This window comes from Choloepus didactylus, chromosome 20 (genome assembly GCF_015220235.1).
Source record: "Choloepus didactylus isolate mChoDid1 chromosome 20, mChoDid1.pri, whole genome shotgun sequence".
NCBI lineage: Eukaryota > Metazoa > Chordata > Mammalia > Pilosa > Megalonychidae > Choloepus > Choloepus didactylus.
In genome coordinates, this window is record NC_051326.1 from 23,093,104 (window position 1) to 23,109,862 (window position 16,759).

At 41.7% G+C, this 16,759-nt stretch overlaps 1 protein-coding gene across 3 annotated transcripts in view; it reads left to right on the forward strand.

The window, feature by feature from the left end:
• Window positions 1-16,759, forward strand: part of HGSNAT (heparan-alpha-glucosaminide N-acetyltransferase) — a 38,747-nt gene that overhangs the window by 153 nt on the left and 21,835 nt on the right. For 2 of the 3 annotated variants that reach the window (XM_037813010.1, XM_037813011.1), the window contains exons 1-3: window positions 67-332; window positions 5,744-5,859; window positions 16,591-16,727. In XM_037813010.1, the coding sequence (XP_037668938.1) occupies window positions 206-332; window positions 5,744-5,859; window positions 16,591-16,727 (380 nt within the window). In that variant the 5' untranslated portion in view covers window positions 67-205. Of the gene's footprint in view, window positions 1-66; window positions 333-5,743; window positions 5,860-16,590; window positions 16,728-16,759 lie in introns of those variants that run through there. The other variant, XM_037813012.1, reaches the window with a different exon arrangement.

Here is a 16,759-nt window from a genome sequence, read left to right on the forward strand (position 1 = left end):
GGTGACGGCAGCGGAGAGGGAGGCGATGACGGGCGCGCGGCCGTCCGCTGCGGAGAAGCGCCGAGCAGGGGAGCGCGGCTGTGGCGGTGGCGGCGGCTCGCCCGGGTGTGCAGGGCGGGAGAGGCGCCGCGGCGGCGGGCAAAGAGCAGCGGCCGAGGCGGCGCCGGGGCGGAAGCGGTCGCCGGAGTTGGCGGCGGCGGGCAGCATGAGCGGGGCGCCGGGCGCGGGTCGGGCGCTGGCCGCGCTGCTGCTGGCCGCGTCGGTGCTGAGCGCCGTGCTGCTGGCCCCCACCGCTTCTCCGGAGCGCGGCGCCGAGTCCGCGCCGCTGCCAGGTGAGTGCGCGCCCCGGCTCCCGGCTCCAGGCCGCCTCGAGCGGCTCCCGCGTCGCTGCGCCTCCTCCGGTCGCCGGGCCCGCGGGAGGCGCGGGGGGCGCGCCCAGCTCCCGGCCCTGCGCGATCGTTTCTTCTCGGGGCAAGGCGCCGCCCCACTGACGGCACGGGACTGGGCGCGTGCCTGCGCGCTGAAAAAATTATGCTCCGGAATTCGATTTTTGGTTTCAACTTCGATTTTGCCTGCTCCACCCGAGACGGAAATCTTCCTGTTTTTGACATATTTTGGCCGCCGTTGCAGGCCCCACAGATATCAGCATAGTGGAGACTGGGTATTAGTGGAATAAAGAAGACTGACAACAGCATCGAAACAGCACCCCTCAAATTGTGGGGGGTCCGGGTGGAGTGGTGCGGGCCTCGCCAGTGGTGGAGAAAGCGGGCGGCACGGTTGTGTTTGCGGAGAGCGGGAGGCGAGGACGCAGCGGCCCCGCGCCGGGCCGCTCCCGGAGCTGCGTGTGCCGGGCGACTCCGCGTATCTGCCCACCCGGGAAGAGGGTTTGGGGACCCCCAGCAGCGTTTTTAGACGACTTTTCTCTAGATATTAAAATGCCTTAGCTCTGGGTGCTGTAACTTACCAAATGCAAAGGTAAATGAGACGGACTGACCAAGAGAGTAATTGATTCACCTCCGCTCCTCGTCTGCTGTATTGTGTGGAGGGACTTGAAGGGGGTACGGTACTGAAATCCGTTCCCAAAGGCCCTTGTGACATAGAATTTGGCGGGATGGAATGAAGTCCCTCGACAGTCTGCGGGGTGGGAGAGCAGGAGAGCCCAGGAGCGCGGGAACACTGCCTCGGGCCGGGTCGCGGGAGTTGCGGGGCACCCGAAACACGTTGTCAGGGTCAGAAGATGGATGGGAAGGGCCTCCCAATGCGCTTGGCCGAAACTCGGGAGTAAGTTTTCTACGTCTAATAAAAAAGTCAGTAGAAGGTAGCGGCGAAAAGGGCGTTGACTGCATGAGTAGGTCTTAATAACTCGGGCGAGCCTCCCCTTAGGCGAATTTTCCTGCTGAGGTGTTGGGAGGAGCCGTTGCGGTGCTGGCTTGCTGGCGCCCTATAGGGCGCTGGGCTGTCGGAACCACGGAGTGAGGGTGCCCCTGACCATTCACAGCCTCGCGGCCTGGGTGGGGCCTCGCGGCGGTCTTCGGGCAGTGGTGGGTTTTAAAAGCCCCCGGGTGATCGTAATGTGAGGCGAAGAGGGAGAGGCACTTAGCTCATCTACTGTTTCTCTCACTTGGTCTCAGAAGTCACCCGGGAAATGGTGAAAAACAGAAATTCCAGGGCCTCCCTTCGGACCCATGGAACGAGGACCTTTAGGGCCAGAAATCATTTTCTCGCTCCCCTCCCTAGGGAATTCTTCGGCCAGGGATTGTAGAATCTGTCAAGTGTAGCAAACCCCATTCAGTCCAGCGTTTAAAGGAGCGTCAGACTCCACCTGAGAAGGGGAGACTCGCCTACCTCCCTCTGTCCCCTTCATCCCATCAGAAGCTGGAGGGTTGGGTGTCTGTGTGTGTCGTTCAAACTGCTCCTTCTCCCCAGGTAGGAGAGAGATGTAATAAATTTTCCAAAAGCTTCTCAGGCGAATATTCTTTATATTGCAGTCCCCACCCCCTCCATTTAGCCACATTTTTCTTTTATAATTGAGGAAACAGGCCCAGAGAGGTTATATAATCTACTCAGACACGCAGCTTGTCAGGGACCAAGCCCGGTCCAGTGCTTTTCTCTTTGTAGTTTAGCACCACTTAATAAAGAGAATTATTTTAGAAAAAAAGTGGTTTGTAAACAATAATTCAGTGTGATGAGGGAAACATAAGCTTTACTCCTCCAAAACCTTCAGGAAGCAGTGTTGACAGGACAGCCCAGGGCTTTAGTGCCACCTGGTGCCCAGGTTTGGGCTTGAGAACGTCTTGCTAAGAAGTCCATTCTCATATGTGAGGACTCAACATTGACTTGGAAAGAAAAAAATACGTATGTGTGTGTGAATGTGTATATATATATGTAAAATATGTCTTTAAATATATGCCCAGCAGAGGTACTCTCATGAACACAGAGCTAGTTCCAGGAATTAAATATTTGGTAATGAAATGAAGGCTTCATATTCAAACAACGTAGTTCTCATAGCACTATTGAAAAGTGATTTTATTTGGTTTAGTTCCTCACCAGGACAATGTAGACAGGAAGAGAAAGAGGAAGTTGTCCTTTTGTATATAACACTCCCTGATTGTTGCCCGTGCATATCTTGGGTCAGCTGAATCGGAACTTGACAACTTTTTCATGAAGCTGAGCATCAGGTTCATTTTAGCGGTCACATTTGAAGGCTTAGTAACTGGGTTTTGTGTGTGTGACTAGTACATGCTCACTGTTTTTAAAAAAGTAAGTTCAAACAGTGCAAAAAAAAAGTCAAAATCACCTGCCCTTACAGTCACAGGTCCTTAGCAGTGGTCTTCCACCTGGGCTGCAAATTAGCGTTTCCTGGGGACACTTGAACTCATGCTACCTGGGCAGAGATTTTGATTAATTGGTCAGGGGTGGGGCCAGCAATTTGATATTTTTTGTTGGTTTAAATTTCCCAGGTAATTCTGATATTCAGTGAGGATTGAGGGCTGCTGCACATTCCCATAAAACAGTAATAATGACAGAAGCTTTCAAAGTCTAAAACTCACCCTTAAAATCTAAGCATAGACTCTACCCACCAATAAATTCCTAGGTAAAGACTAAAAATTAACTCATAGAAATATAAACAGTAGTGATTCCAACAGTGAAGGGAGATGATGTATAGAAAAATTACAAAGGACAAGATTAACAGATAATGACTTTAAATTTGACGGTGGAAACAGTCAAAACTGAACAAGTGACTTGAGAAAGAAAAATATTTTAAAACAGTTACAGCAGATATGCCAAAGGATTTAATATCTGTGCATGTAAAGAAATTATAGAAATGCCTAAGAAGAACACCAAGACCTCAGTAGAGTTAGGTAAAGTGATTAAATAAGTAAGAATTCCAACAGTTCACATGAAGAGAAGATACTGACAGTAAACATTTGGCAAACATGTTTACACTTGCTGATCAAAAGGGAAATAATAAAGAGGTACTGTTTTAAATCCCTCAGGCCCAAAAGTGAGGGGAAAAATAAAGTGAAACACTGGCATGCTGCTAGAGAACAGAAACACTTAGGTCTCAGAAGCCTGGGTAGCCATAGAGGTTAGGTGTACAGGCTCTGTGGTGAGACCAACCTGAAATTGAATCCCAGCAGTTGGGTGACTTTACACAAGTTACTTGACCGCTCTAAGTCTCAGATTCATCATGCATAAAATAGACACATCAGTAACTTTCTGATTGGGTTGCTGAGTCACTTGAAATAATATATATGAAGCACCTACTGTGATGCATGGGGCTTGGTATACGGTAGGTATGTAATTTTTTATATTACCTGGGACTGTAGGAGTCCCCTGGGAGTCATGTCCCACATGGGGGTGGGGGGAAGGCGATGAATTTATTTGCCGGTTTGGGCTTAGAGAGAGAAAGGCCACATCTGAGCAACAAAAGAGGTTCTCTGGAGGTGCCTCTTAGGCATAATTATAGGAAGGCTTAGCCTCCTTTGTACAGCCGTAAGTTTCGCAAGAGTAAGCTTCAAGATCAAGGGCTTAACTTATTAAGTAGTGGGTTCCTAATTTCACATAGCATATATTCTGTCCAAGATAACCAATCAGTATTTCACATTATCTTCACTTAGTTGTACAATCTTCATTACTCTCAATTTTAAACAACTGTCATAACACAAAACATCCCAGAGCTCTTATCAGCCCCTAATTATTCATCCCTAGTAAAGTGTAGTGCTGGTAAGGTATTCTTATTGAATATAGTCTTTAATATGTAATGGGTAGTTTTTCCATATATCACTCTATTGTTAACTCTTTGTACCAGTGTCATACCTTAGAAGTATATCATGTAAACACTTATTTATATTTATAGGGCTAATACATGCCTTTAAACAATAACTTTGGATCGTGTTTGCCTTCAGTGTGGCACTGATGCTTATAATCCCATTAACGAACAATCATCACCCCTGTGCATTCCCATACCTTTAAGTTCACCCTCATTATCATGTCTGTACAAAATAGATTATCATTCCCTCTTCACTAGCTTCTATCTCTAGGTCCCCTATATTCAACATGATGAGATTTTATTGGGTTGTTAAGTGTTGTGTACTGGTGTGTTTTGCCTTCACTAAGAGTTTAATTAACATAAGCTTGAAAATGAGAGATTTAGATGGGCTACAATGAAGAATTTACTAGCAGAGTTGTTAACCCTTCAGATGAGTTACTGTGAAGCCCTGAAGGAAGCTTTCATATTACAAAATAAATGAGGCTAGATTGTCACCTTTCTAATTGTGTGATTAAATAGTTTTCTTTTTTTTTTTTCTTTTTTCCTAGAAACTAGAGGGTAATTTCATCTATCCTCTTTCATATAATATAATCGATACAAATAGCCCGCTTGGTTTAAATGAACCACTTTGCTTTAACTAGCCAATAACAGTTCACTTTGTTTTCCTGTCAAGTTGGCAGACATAATTTTAGAATGTGCATCGTCTCTGTGTCATCCCAAGTGCATCCAATAAACTATTTGGAGAGCTGTAAGCCAATCCATGTGAATGCAGGAGCAGTGGGTCTTTCTGCCCTTCAGACTGAGGCCTCCCTCCTTAACCTGTCCCAATTCCACCATTAAAACTGAAGGAGATTCATAACTCCAAACCAAAGTGGTATGAAACAGGGCTTCTCTAACTGTAATGTGTGTGCAGATCATTTGGGGACCCTGCTAAGGGGACCCTGCTAACATGCAAATGGTGTGTCAGGGGTCTGGGGTCCTGTATTTCTAACCTGCTCCCACATGACGCCCATGCTGGGATCAGAGCTCAGTAACAAGGTAGAGGAAAAAGTCTGGGCTCTGCAGTCACACAAATTGGGTTCAAATCAGAGATATCACTGAATAACTCTGTGGCCATTGGCAATTATCTAATTCTTGTCAGCCTTAATTTCTTCATTTGTGAAATGGAAAAATACCTAGCTCATGAGGTTGTCATATTACCAAACTAGAAGATATATGGAAACTAAATTCAGTACGTGTCACACCTTAAGCACTTGATCCTTAAACGGTCCTTTTGCTGAATGTGACTGAATCCTTGTAGTAGAGGCAGGAGGTTGTGCGAAAGGGGATGTGTGTGTGTATGTGTGTGTGTGTGGGCATGTGCACAAAGTACTGAATGAAAGGAACTCCAAGAGGGGCAGAAAGGGGTTTCCAGAGTGCAAACATTTGCCTTTTTTTTTTTTTTTAAGTTTTCTTTCTAATTCTTAACAGACTCAGACAGCAGAAGGCATGTGGAGTTGAGGATGGATGAGGCTTTGCTGCTCGTTCATAACGAACTTCTTGACACAAACTTGAGTGTCTACTGGAATTCCGAATGCTGTTATCACGTATGTATTACGCTCAGCACAGTTTTGTTTTGCTTTTGAGCAAGGTCGATACGATTCTTAATGCTTCCATCCCTGAAGCTCTTCATATATTAACTTCAGTTTTACAGGTAAGGAGACAAACAGCTATTTATAGAAAGAATCGGAAAGAACTGTAATCAGGGAAGAATGTCTGGCTTTCTTTTTCCCTATTCATCTTTCTAAAAAGTACTTCTCAGTGATGAACCAAATTGAGAGACCATGTTTTATTTTACTTATTTGTTTAATACATAACCCTCTTGTTGGATCAGAGAAGGAAGGAAAGAGTGAGACAAGTGGGTGTTCCCCAAAGGCAGGTTTTGTGAGAACAGAGGGAGGCACGAGTTGAGGCAGTGGCAGTTATTCCTGGGATCTGCCTCTGATAATAAGGAATTTATTTTATCTGAAGGTTTTACTCCTATTCTAAACTTTGTTGTGTTTTAAGGACAAGATGTTATATTCTTCCATGTAAAACAAAATATGCCCTATTTCCAGATTGAGAGCTTCATTATGGGAGGAGGTAATTTAATGTGTACTGCCTGTTTAATGTAAATAACTTTAAAAAACAAGCAAAAAGTCTCTAGTCTGGGTACTGGCTGAAAAGATGATAGAGCAATACATGATATCTCCTTTATTTGATTAAGCACATTAAAATCTCTGTAAAATAATATGAAACAAAGAAAATCTCTTCTATGTATTTTAAAGTAGCCCAAGGTAAAGAAAAGATTTATTGGCTTATAAGAAGGACATAAAATAATTCTGAAAAAAAATCAGCAATATCTGAAATTGTAAAGCCACAAGAATCATATACTTCAGAGAATGAGCAAAGTGTCCTTTATATAAAAGACTGAAAAAAGGTCTAAAATCCAAGGAAAACCAAGTTGAGGGAAAAAATACTACTTCATGAGGGTATTAGCTGTAGGGCAAGTAAGAGCATCATTGAGATAAAAAAAAAACAGAATCATTGGCACAAAACTGTGACCCAGTGACATAGGTGACAGATTAAAGAATCAAATCCAAAACAGATAAGAATTAACTAAGTAGATTAGACTAGTTCTAGGAAAGAAATAATGCCAATTTATTTTAAAGAACTTGGAGATTATTATGTCTAAGGAAAATATGTAAAAGATAAAATAAAGTTTATATTCTGTATGAATGTACTAAATATACTAAAAAAGGCAGAATAATTTTTTTTCCTTTTTATATAAGTTATAATATTAAGTCATCAGAGTAAAAGGGTATCATAATTCTTTACTTACATAATTGTCATTTTTAAAGTTCTGGGTACATTCTTTTTACATTAAAATTTAAATTTTTAATTAAAAAAATTTAATTTTGGATAAGCCAAAAGTTAATTATAATTTCTCAGTCCAACTTACGAGTGTTCTCCAGAAGGTATTCTCTTGGCCTTTGAATGTTTCTATTTGCAAATTCAGTAGTAGAGTCAAGTAAAATCTGACAAGTCACCATATCCTAAGGGTTTTCAAAATTTTAAAACTTATGCAGTAAATACTTATTAAACTGAAGTGAATTGACAAACACCGTTAATTACACCAGTCCTAACAACCCAATCTGCTATTGCTTTTCAACCTTCTGGTGACATGATTGGATAGGATGTTATATTCAAGTTGGTGAGATCCTTGGAAGAAATAGTGGTGTCCTTTGGAGTAGAAGACTGCATCGATTTTAGGTCCAATTCCTGGAAAGTTTTTGGTATTCAGTTTGGGATAATCAGGGTCCATGAGTTGTCTCCTCTCATCATACCTCCAATTCCACTTACCTACGAAGAAGTAGGTCTTGTAGAGAAATAGGTGAAAATGGCTGCATCAATTTTTTTCACCAAGTCAGGGAAACACAAAGAATGTATGCTCCTGGGATAGTTTGAATGTGTTTTTAAACTGCTGATTAACCAGTACTTGTCATCTTTAAAAAGAAAAGCTTCATTTCTGGCTCCAATTTCATAGGCAGCTTGAATACCAGGTGGCAAAGTTGGCTGTAAGTTAGAAACTAAACTAACACTGATCTTAGGTGTCTCAGCTTGCTTCCACCAGAAGAACCTGTCTTTAAAGAAAAAAATTTTATTTCCAACTGTAGTGTCAGCATCGAACCTCAATTTGGGGTCACAGATAGACAATTCTGTACCGTGGGGATCTGGCTTGGGTTGGTGCTGTTCTGGGTCTCCAAAGAGGAACAAAAAGGAACTGAATGCCATGTATGTCAATAGTAGAGAGGCTAAGTGTGTTGAGTCAACATAGCTATAGGTGGCGAACGTTGTGGCCCTTGGGTCATTGGAATGGTCAAGACCCAAGAATGGCCAGTCTCATGAACCGCAACAAGAAATAAATTTATGCCTGTAGAGTTATTAGTCCAGATTTCATCCTCATCAAAATGTGCATCTCCTCCAGTACCAGCTCCAGGTCCAAAAGCATGGGCTAAAACCATGTGAAAAAAGATCATAACGTCAGCTTTGCCTGCATTAATCTTTCATCACTCTGTACTTGAAAAGCCTTCTGGATGGCTTAGTCGACATCTGCATGCGCCAGGTCAGGAGTGTGGTTGTTGATTCTGTAGGTGATAGAACGTTTCTTCCATACTGGCCCCCTCTCATTGTCTTGAAATGATGAACATCTGACATTCCACATCGGGGTGTGTGCATCATTGCCAGAGTAGGTGTGTCCAGTTGCCTAGTCACTTTTTTTTTTTTTTTTAATTTAATTTAATTTTATTTTTTTATCTTCATTTTATTGAGATGTATTCATATACCACGCAGTCATACAAAACAAATCGTATTTTCGATTGTTTACAGTACCATTACATAGTTGTACATTCATCACCTAAATCAATCCCTGACACCTTCATTAGCACACACACAAAAATAACAAGAATAATAATTAGAGTGAAAAAGAGCGATTGAAGTAAAAAAGAACACTGGGTACCTTTGTCTGTTTGTTTCCTTCCCCTATTTTTCTACTCATCCATCCATAAACTAGACAAAGTGGAGTGTGGTCCTTATGGCTTTCCCAATCCCATTGTCACCCCTCATAAGCTACATTTTTATACAACTGTCTTTGAGATTCATGGGTTCTGGGTTGTAGTTTGATAGTTTCAGGTATCCACCACCAGCTACCCCAATTCTTTGGAACCTAAAAAGGGTTGTCTAAAGTGTGCGTAAGAGTGCCCACCAGAGTGACCTCTCGGCTCGTTTTGGAATCTCTCTGCCACTGAAGCTTATTTCATTTCCTTTCACATCCCCCTTTTGGTCAACAAGATGTTCTCCGTCCCACGATGCCAGGTCTACATTCCTCCCCGGGAGTCATATTCCACATTGCCAGGGAGATTCACTCCCCTGGGTGTCTGATCCCACGTAGGGGGGAGGGCAGTGATTTCACCTTTCAAGTTGGCTTAGCGAGAGAGAGAGGGCCACATCTGAGCAACAAAGAGGCATTCGGGAGGAGGCTCTTAGGCACAACCATAGGGAGGCCTAGCCTCTCCGTTGCAGCAACCGTCTTCCCAAGGGTAAAACTTATGGTAGAGGGCTCAACCCATCAAACCACCAGTCCCCTATGTCTGTAGTCATGTTAGCAACCATGGAGGTGGGGTAGGCGAATACCCCTGCATTCTCCACAGGCTCCTCAAGGGGGCACTACATCTGTTTTCTTCCTTGTTTTTCTTTTTTTTTTTTTTAACTTTCCCTTCTTTTTTAAATCAACTGTATGAAAAAAAAAGTTAAAAAGAAAACAAACATACAATAAAAGAACATTTCAAAGAGACCATAACAAGGGAGTAAGAAAAAGACAACTAACCTAAGATAACTGCTTAACTTCCAACATGTTCCTACTTTACCCCAAGAAAGTTACATAATATAGCAACATTTCTGTGAACTTGTTCCTACTATATCCATCAGAAATTAACAGACCATAGTCATTCCTGGGCATCCCCAGAACGTTAAATAGCTTATCTGTTCTTCTTGGATTATTGTTCCCCCTTCCTTAATTGCTCTCTATTGCTAGTTCCCCTACATTCTACATTATAAACCATTTGTTTTACATTTTTCAAAGTTCACATTAGTGGTAGCATATAATATTTCTCTTTTTGTGCCTGGCTTATTTCGCTCAGCATTACGTCTTCAAGGTTCATCCATGTTGTCATATGTTTCACGAGATCGTTCCTTCTTACTGCCGCGTAGTATTCCATCGTGTGTATATACCACATTTTATTTATCCACTCATCTGTTCAAGGACATTTGGGTTGTTTCCATCTCTTGGCAATTGTGAATAATGCTGCTATGAACATTGGCGTGCAGATATCTGTTCGTGTCACTGCTTTCCGACCTTCCGGGTATATACCGAGAAGTGCAATCGCTGGATCGAATGGTAACTCTATATCTAGTTTTCTAAGGAACTGCCAGACTGACTTCCAGAGTGGGTGAACCATTATACAGTCCCACCAACAATGAATAAGAGTTCCAATTTCTCCACATCCCCTCCGGCATTTGTAGTTTCCTGTTTGTTTAATGGCAGCCATTCTAACCGGTGTTAGATGGTATCTCATTGTGGTCTTAATTTGCATCTCTCTAATAGCTAGTGAAGCTGAACATTTTTTCATGTGTTTCTTGGCCATTTGTATTTCCTCTTCAGAGAACTGTCTTTTCATATCTTTTGCCCATTTTATAATTGGGCTGTCTGTACTATTGTCATTGAGTTGTAGGATTTCTTTATATATGCAAGATATCAGTCTTTTGTCAGATACATGGTTTCCAAAAATTTTTTCCCATTGAGTTGGCTGCCTCTTTATCTTTTTGAGAAATTCCTTTGAGGTGCAGAAACTTCTAAGCTTGAGGAGTTCCCATTTATCTATTTTCTCTTTTGTTGCTTGTGCTTTGGGTGTAAAGTCTAGGAAGTGGCCACCTAATACAAGGTCTTGAAGATGATTTCCTACATTATCTTCTAGGAGTTTTATGGTACTTTCTTTTATGTTGAGATCTTTGGTCCATTTTGAGTTAATTTTTGTGTAGGGGGTGAGGTAGGGGTCCTCTTTCATTCTTTTGAATATGGATATCCAACTCTCCCAGCCCCATTTGTTGAAAAGACCATTATGACTCAGTTCGGTGACTTTGGGGGCCTTATCAAAGATCAGTCGGCCATAGATCTGAGGGTCTATCTCTGAATTCTCAATTCGAGTCCATTGATCTATATGTCTATGTTTGTGCCAGTACCATGCTGTTTTGGCAACTGTGGCTTTATAATAAGCTTCAAAGTCAGGGAGTGTAAGTCCTTCCACTTCGTTTTTCTTTTTTAGAGTGTCTTTTGCAATTCAAGGCATCTTCCCTTTCCAAATAAATTTGATAACTAGCTTTTCCAAGTCTGCAAAGTAGGTTGTTGGAATTTTGATTGGGATTGCATTGAATCTGTAGATGAGTTTGGGTAGAATTGACATCTTAATGACATTTAGCCTTCCTATCCATGAACATGGAATATTTTTCCATCTTTTAAGGTCCCCTTCTATTTCTTTTAGTAGAGTTATGTAGTTTTCTTTGTATAGGTCTTTTACATCTTTGGTTAAGTTTATTCCTAGGTACTTGATTTTTTTAGTTGCTATTGAAAATGGTATCTTCTTCTTGAGTGTCTCTTCAGTTTGTTCATTTCTAGCATATAGAAACATTACTGACTTATGTGCATTAATCTTGTATCCCACTACTTTGCTAAATTTGTTTATTAGCTCTAGTAGCTGTATCGTCGATTTCTCAGGGTTTTCTAGATATAAGATCATATCATCTGCAAACAATGACAGTTTTACTTCTTCTTTTCCAATTTGGATGCCTTTTATTTCTTTGTCTTGCCGGATTGCCCTGGCTAGCACTTCCAGCACAATGTTGAATAACAGTGGTGACAGCGGGCATCCTTGTCTTGTTCCTGATCTTAGAGGGAAGGCTTTCAGTCTCTCACCATTGAGTACTATGCTGGCTGTGGGTTTTTCATATATGCTCTTTATCATGTTGAGGAAGTTTCCTTCAATTCCTACCTTTTGAAGTGTTTTTATCAAAAAGGGATGTTGGATTTTGTCAAATGCTTTTTCAGCATCTATTGAGATGATCAATTGATTTTTCCCTTTTGACTTGTTAATGTGTTGTAATACATTGATTGATTTTCTTATGTTGAACCATCCTTGCATGCCTGGAATGAACCCCACTTGGTCATGGTGTATGATTTTTTTAATGTGTCTTTGGATTCGATTTGCGAGTATTTTGTTGAGGATTTTTGCATCTATATTCATTAGGGAGATTGGCCGGTAGTTTTCCTTTTTTGTAGCATCTTTGCCTGGTTTTGGTATTAGATTGATGTTAGCTTCATACAATGAGTTAGGTAGTGTTCCATTTTCTTCAGTGTTTTGAAAGAGTTTGAGTAAGATTGGTGTCAGTTCTTTCTGGAAAGTTTGGTGGAATTCCCCTGTGAAGCCATCTGGCCCTGGGCATTTATTTGTGGGAAGATTTTTGATGACTGATTGGATCTCTTTGCTTGTGATGGGTTGGTTGAGGTCTTTTATTTCTTCTCTGGTCAGTCTAGGTTGTTCATATGTTTCCAGGAAATTGTCCATTTCTTCTGCATTATCCAGTTTGTTGCCATACAGTCGTTCATAATATCCTCTTATAATTTTTTAAATTTCTTCAGGATCTGCAGTTATGTCACCTTTTTCATTCATTATTTTGTTTATATGGGTCTTCTCTCTTTTTGATTTTGTCAGTCTAGCTAGGGGCTTGTCAATCTTGTTGATCTTCTCAAAGAACCAACTTTTGGTGATATTTATCCTCTCTATTGCTTTTTTGTTCTCTATGTCATTTATTTCTGCTTTAATCCTTGTTATTTCTTTTCTTGTACTTGGTTTAGGATTGGTTTGCTGTTCATTTTCTAGCTTCTTCAGTTGATCCATTAGTTCTTTGATTTTGGCTCTTTCTTCCTTTTTAATATATGCGTTTAGTGCTATAAATTTCCCCCTTAGCACTGCTTTTGCTGCATCCCATAGGTTTTGGTATGTTGTGTTCTCATTTTCATTCGTCTCTATATATTTAGCAATTTCTCTTGCTATTTCTTCTTTAACCCACTGATTGTTTAGGAGTGTATTGTTTAACCTCCAGGTATTTGTGAATTTTCTAAGTCTCTGATGGTTATTGACTTCTAATTGTATTCCATTGTGGTCAGAGAATGTGCTTTGAATAATTTCAATCTTTTTAAATTTATTGAGGCTTGTTTTATGTCCCAGCATATGATCTATTCTGGAGAAAGTTCCATGAGCACTAGAAAAGTATGTGTATCCTGGTGATTTGGGATGTAATGTCCTGTATATGTCTGTTAAATCTAATTCATTTATCAGATTGTTTAGGTTTTCAATTTCCTTATTGGTCTTCTGTCTGGTTGATCTATCTATAGGAGAGAGTGATGTGTTGAAGTCTCCCACAATTATTGTGGAAACATCAATTGCTTCCTTTAGTTTTGCCAGTGTTTCTCTCATGTATTTTGTGGCACCTTGATTGGGTGCATAGACATTTACGATTGTTATTTCTTCTTGCTGAATTGCCCCTTTTATTAGTACGTAGTGGCCTTCTTTGTCTCTCAAAACATCCCTGCATTTGAAGTCTATTTTATCTGAGATTAATATTGCTACACCTGCTTTCTTTTGGCTGTAGCTTGCATGAAATATTTTTTTCCATCCTTTCACTTTCAGTTTCTTTGTGTCCCTGTGTCTAAGATGAGTCTCTTGTATGCAACATATTGATGGTTCATTTTTTTTGATCCATTCTGCGAATCTATATCTTTTAATTGGGGAGTTTAATCCATTTACATTCAACGTTATAACCGTGAAGGCACTTCTTGAATCAGCCATCTTATCCTTTGGTTTATGTTTGTCATATTTTTCCCCTCTGTCTATTAATATCCTTTATTGTACCCATACCGAATCTCTTTAGTACTGAACCTTTCTCCAAGTCTCTCTGTCCTTTCTTTGTTTCTCTGTCTGTAGGGCTCCCTTGAGTATCTCCAGTAGGGCAGGTCTCTTGTTAACAAATTCTCTCAGCATTTGTTTGTCTGTGAAAAATTTAAGCTCTCCCTCAAATTTGAAGGAGAGCTTTGCTGGATAAAGTATTTTTGGCTGGAAATTTTTCTCACTCAGAATTTTAAATATATGGTGCCACTGCCTTTTTGCCTCCATGGTGGCTGCTGAGTAGTCACTACTTAGTCTTATGCTGTTTCCTTTGTATGTGGTGAATTGCTTTTCTCTTGCTGCTTTCAGAACTTGCTCCTTCTCTTCTGTGTTTGACAGTGTGATCAGTATATGTCTCGGAGTGGGTTTATTTGGATTTATTCTATTTGGGGTTCGCTGAGCATTTATGATTTGTGTATTTATGTTGTTTAGAAGATTTGGGAAGTTTTCCCCAACAATTTCTTTGAATACTCTTCCTAGACCTTTACCCTTTTCTTCCCCTTCTGGGACACCAATGACTCTTATATTTGGACGTTTCATATTATCTATCATATCCCTGAGGTCCATTTCGATTTTTTCAATTTTTTTCCCCATTCTTTCTTTTATGCTTTCATTTTCCATTCTGTCATCTTCGAGGTCACTGATTCGTTGTTCAACTTCCTCTAGTCTTGTACTATGAGTGTCCAGAATCTTTTTAATTTGGTCAGCAGTTTCTTTAATTTCCATAAGATCATCCATTTTTTTATTTAGTCTTGCAATGTCTTCTTTATGCTCTTCTAGGGTCGTCTTGATTTCCTTTGTCTCCCGTACTATGGTCTCATTGTTCATCTTTAGTTCTTTGAGTAGCTGCTCTAGGTGCTGTGTCTCTTCTGATCTTTTGGGTGCTTGGGCTTGGGTTATCCATATCGTCTGGTTTTTTCATATGCTTTATAATTTTCTGTTGTTTTTGGCCTCGTGGCATTTGCTGAACTTGATAGGGTTGTTTTAGGATTTGTAGACCAATTGAAGTCCTTATCTCTAATTTATCAGATCTACAGCTTCGTGGAGTACACTTTCTCTAACTAACCAGCAGGTGGCGTCCACGAGCCACCTGTTCTCCACAAGCCAGTTCTCCCCTGCTTAGCCTTTTTGGTGAGTGGGGGAGTGAGTCTTGTGGGGTCCAATTGGTGTACCAAGCTTGCATGTGTAGTTGGTGTTGCCTGCCCTGTGTATGGGGCGTGTTTCTGGGCAGTCAGGGAGGGGGGGGTGGCTCTAACAATCAAATCTCCCTGGTGATCCTAGAGTTTTAAAGCTGCTGCAATAGTCTAATCCTTCAGTTCAGTCCTGCCACAGTTTGTCTCTGCCACTGACCCACAAGTCCTTGGTATTGGCGTATGGCTCCTGAGACTTGCAAGTGGGCCCCTCTTCCAGGCCGTGCACTCCCTGGTCCTCTGTTGAGGGATGACTGTGCTATGTCACACAGGTGAGTGCTGTCCCCCCCAGGGCAGTTCTGGGCTGCTGGGCTGTGTAGGGAGGCTCCCAGTCTGCTGAAATGATGGCTGAATGGGGCTTTGTTAATTCACACTGCTCTACCTTCCCAACTCTGGGACAATCAGCTGAGGTTGCAGGGAAGGCTAATGTCCACGCCCAGTTTTGTGGTGTGTGCCTGTTATTTGAAGCACTTCCGTCACACTGGGTTGTCTGGGGCAGTTCTGGGCTATGGGGCTGGCAATGGGCAGGAGTGTTTCCTGTCCACCAGGATGATGGCTGTGAGCGGACACCCCCCTTTTCTTGGGAAGTTGTGGTGTTTAGTGGATTTTCTCAGCCACTGGATTATTGCGTTTTGTCTCAGAGCTCTCCTAGTTCTGCTCTTGACTTGACCTACCCAAATTGCAAGTCTTTGAAGCTTTCTGTATTGGGCTTCTTAGAGTAATTGTTTTAGAAAAAGAAAAAAGGATTAAAAAAAAAAAAAAAAAAGGAAAAGGGCCCTCCTCAGAGATCTAATGGGTTATTGAAATGCTAAGAGACAAAGCAACCAGGGCCATTAAGGAAAGGTCCACAGGGCAGAGAGATCAGCTTTTCTTCAGGAGTTGCATATGCACCTCAGGGCCTGAGCTCGGGCCTGAGCTCTGCCCTTCCCCCTTCTATGTTCACCAGAACTCCAAAAATCCTCCGTTTTTATTTTGGAGTTTTTCTTGTTGTTTTTTTTCTATGCCTGTCTCCTCTCTGCTGGGCTGGCTGCTCTCAGATTCTCTGGTGTCTGGTCTCCGTCTATCTATGGTTGGAGTTTGGATCAGCAGAATGAGTTTCCCATAAGGGCTGCCACTGCAGTTCTCCCTTCTCCTTCCCGGAGCTGATAGCCCCTCCTCCCCCGGGACTGAGCCTGGCAGGGAGGGGCGCGGGTCCCCTGGCCGCAAAAACTTACAGATTTCGCTGATCTCAGCAGTTCCACGTTTTCATGAGTGTTTTATGAAGTATGCCCAAAGTCAGATTGCTCTGTGGTGTCCAGTCCACGCAGTTCCTGGCTTTCTACCTACTTTCCTGGAGGAGTAACTAAAACATACAGCTCACCAGTCTGCCATCTTGCCCCGCCTCTGGTTATTATTTTAATATAAAATTATAGGTAAATTTTATCTAAATTGTTGACATTTAAATAGTTTTTTTTTAAATAAGTATGAAGGAAAAGGCATCCCAGGGTCTTCTAACAATCAACAAACTTTCAAAAACCCCTAACAGTTTACCTTCTGTGCTTTTGTTCTGTAGTGCTTGTATCAGGTTCTAGTAAATGTTTCAAGGAGCAGAAAACCTGGGAAACCTAGCATTGCAGCTGTGGCGGTGAGCACCCAACATGGATCCTTCCTGCAACTTATGGATACCTTGGATGAGAGAGAAGTTTGTCGGTTTGTACTTGTTTTTGATGTTGACATAACTG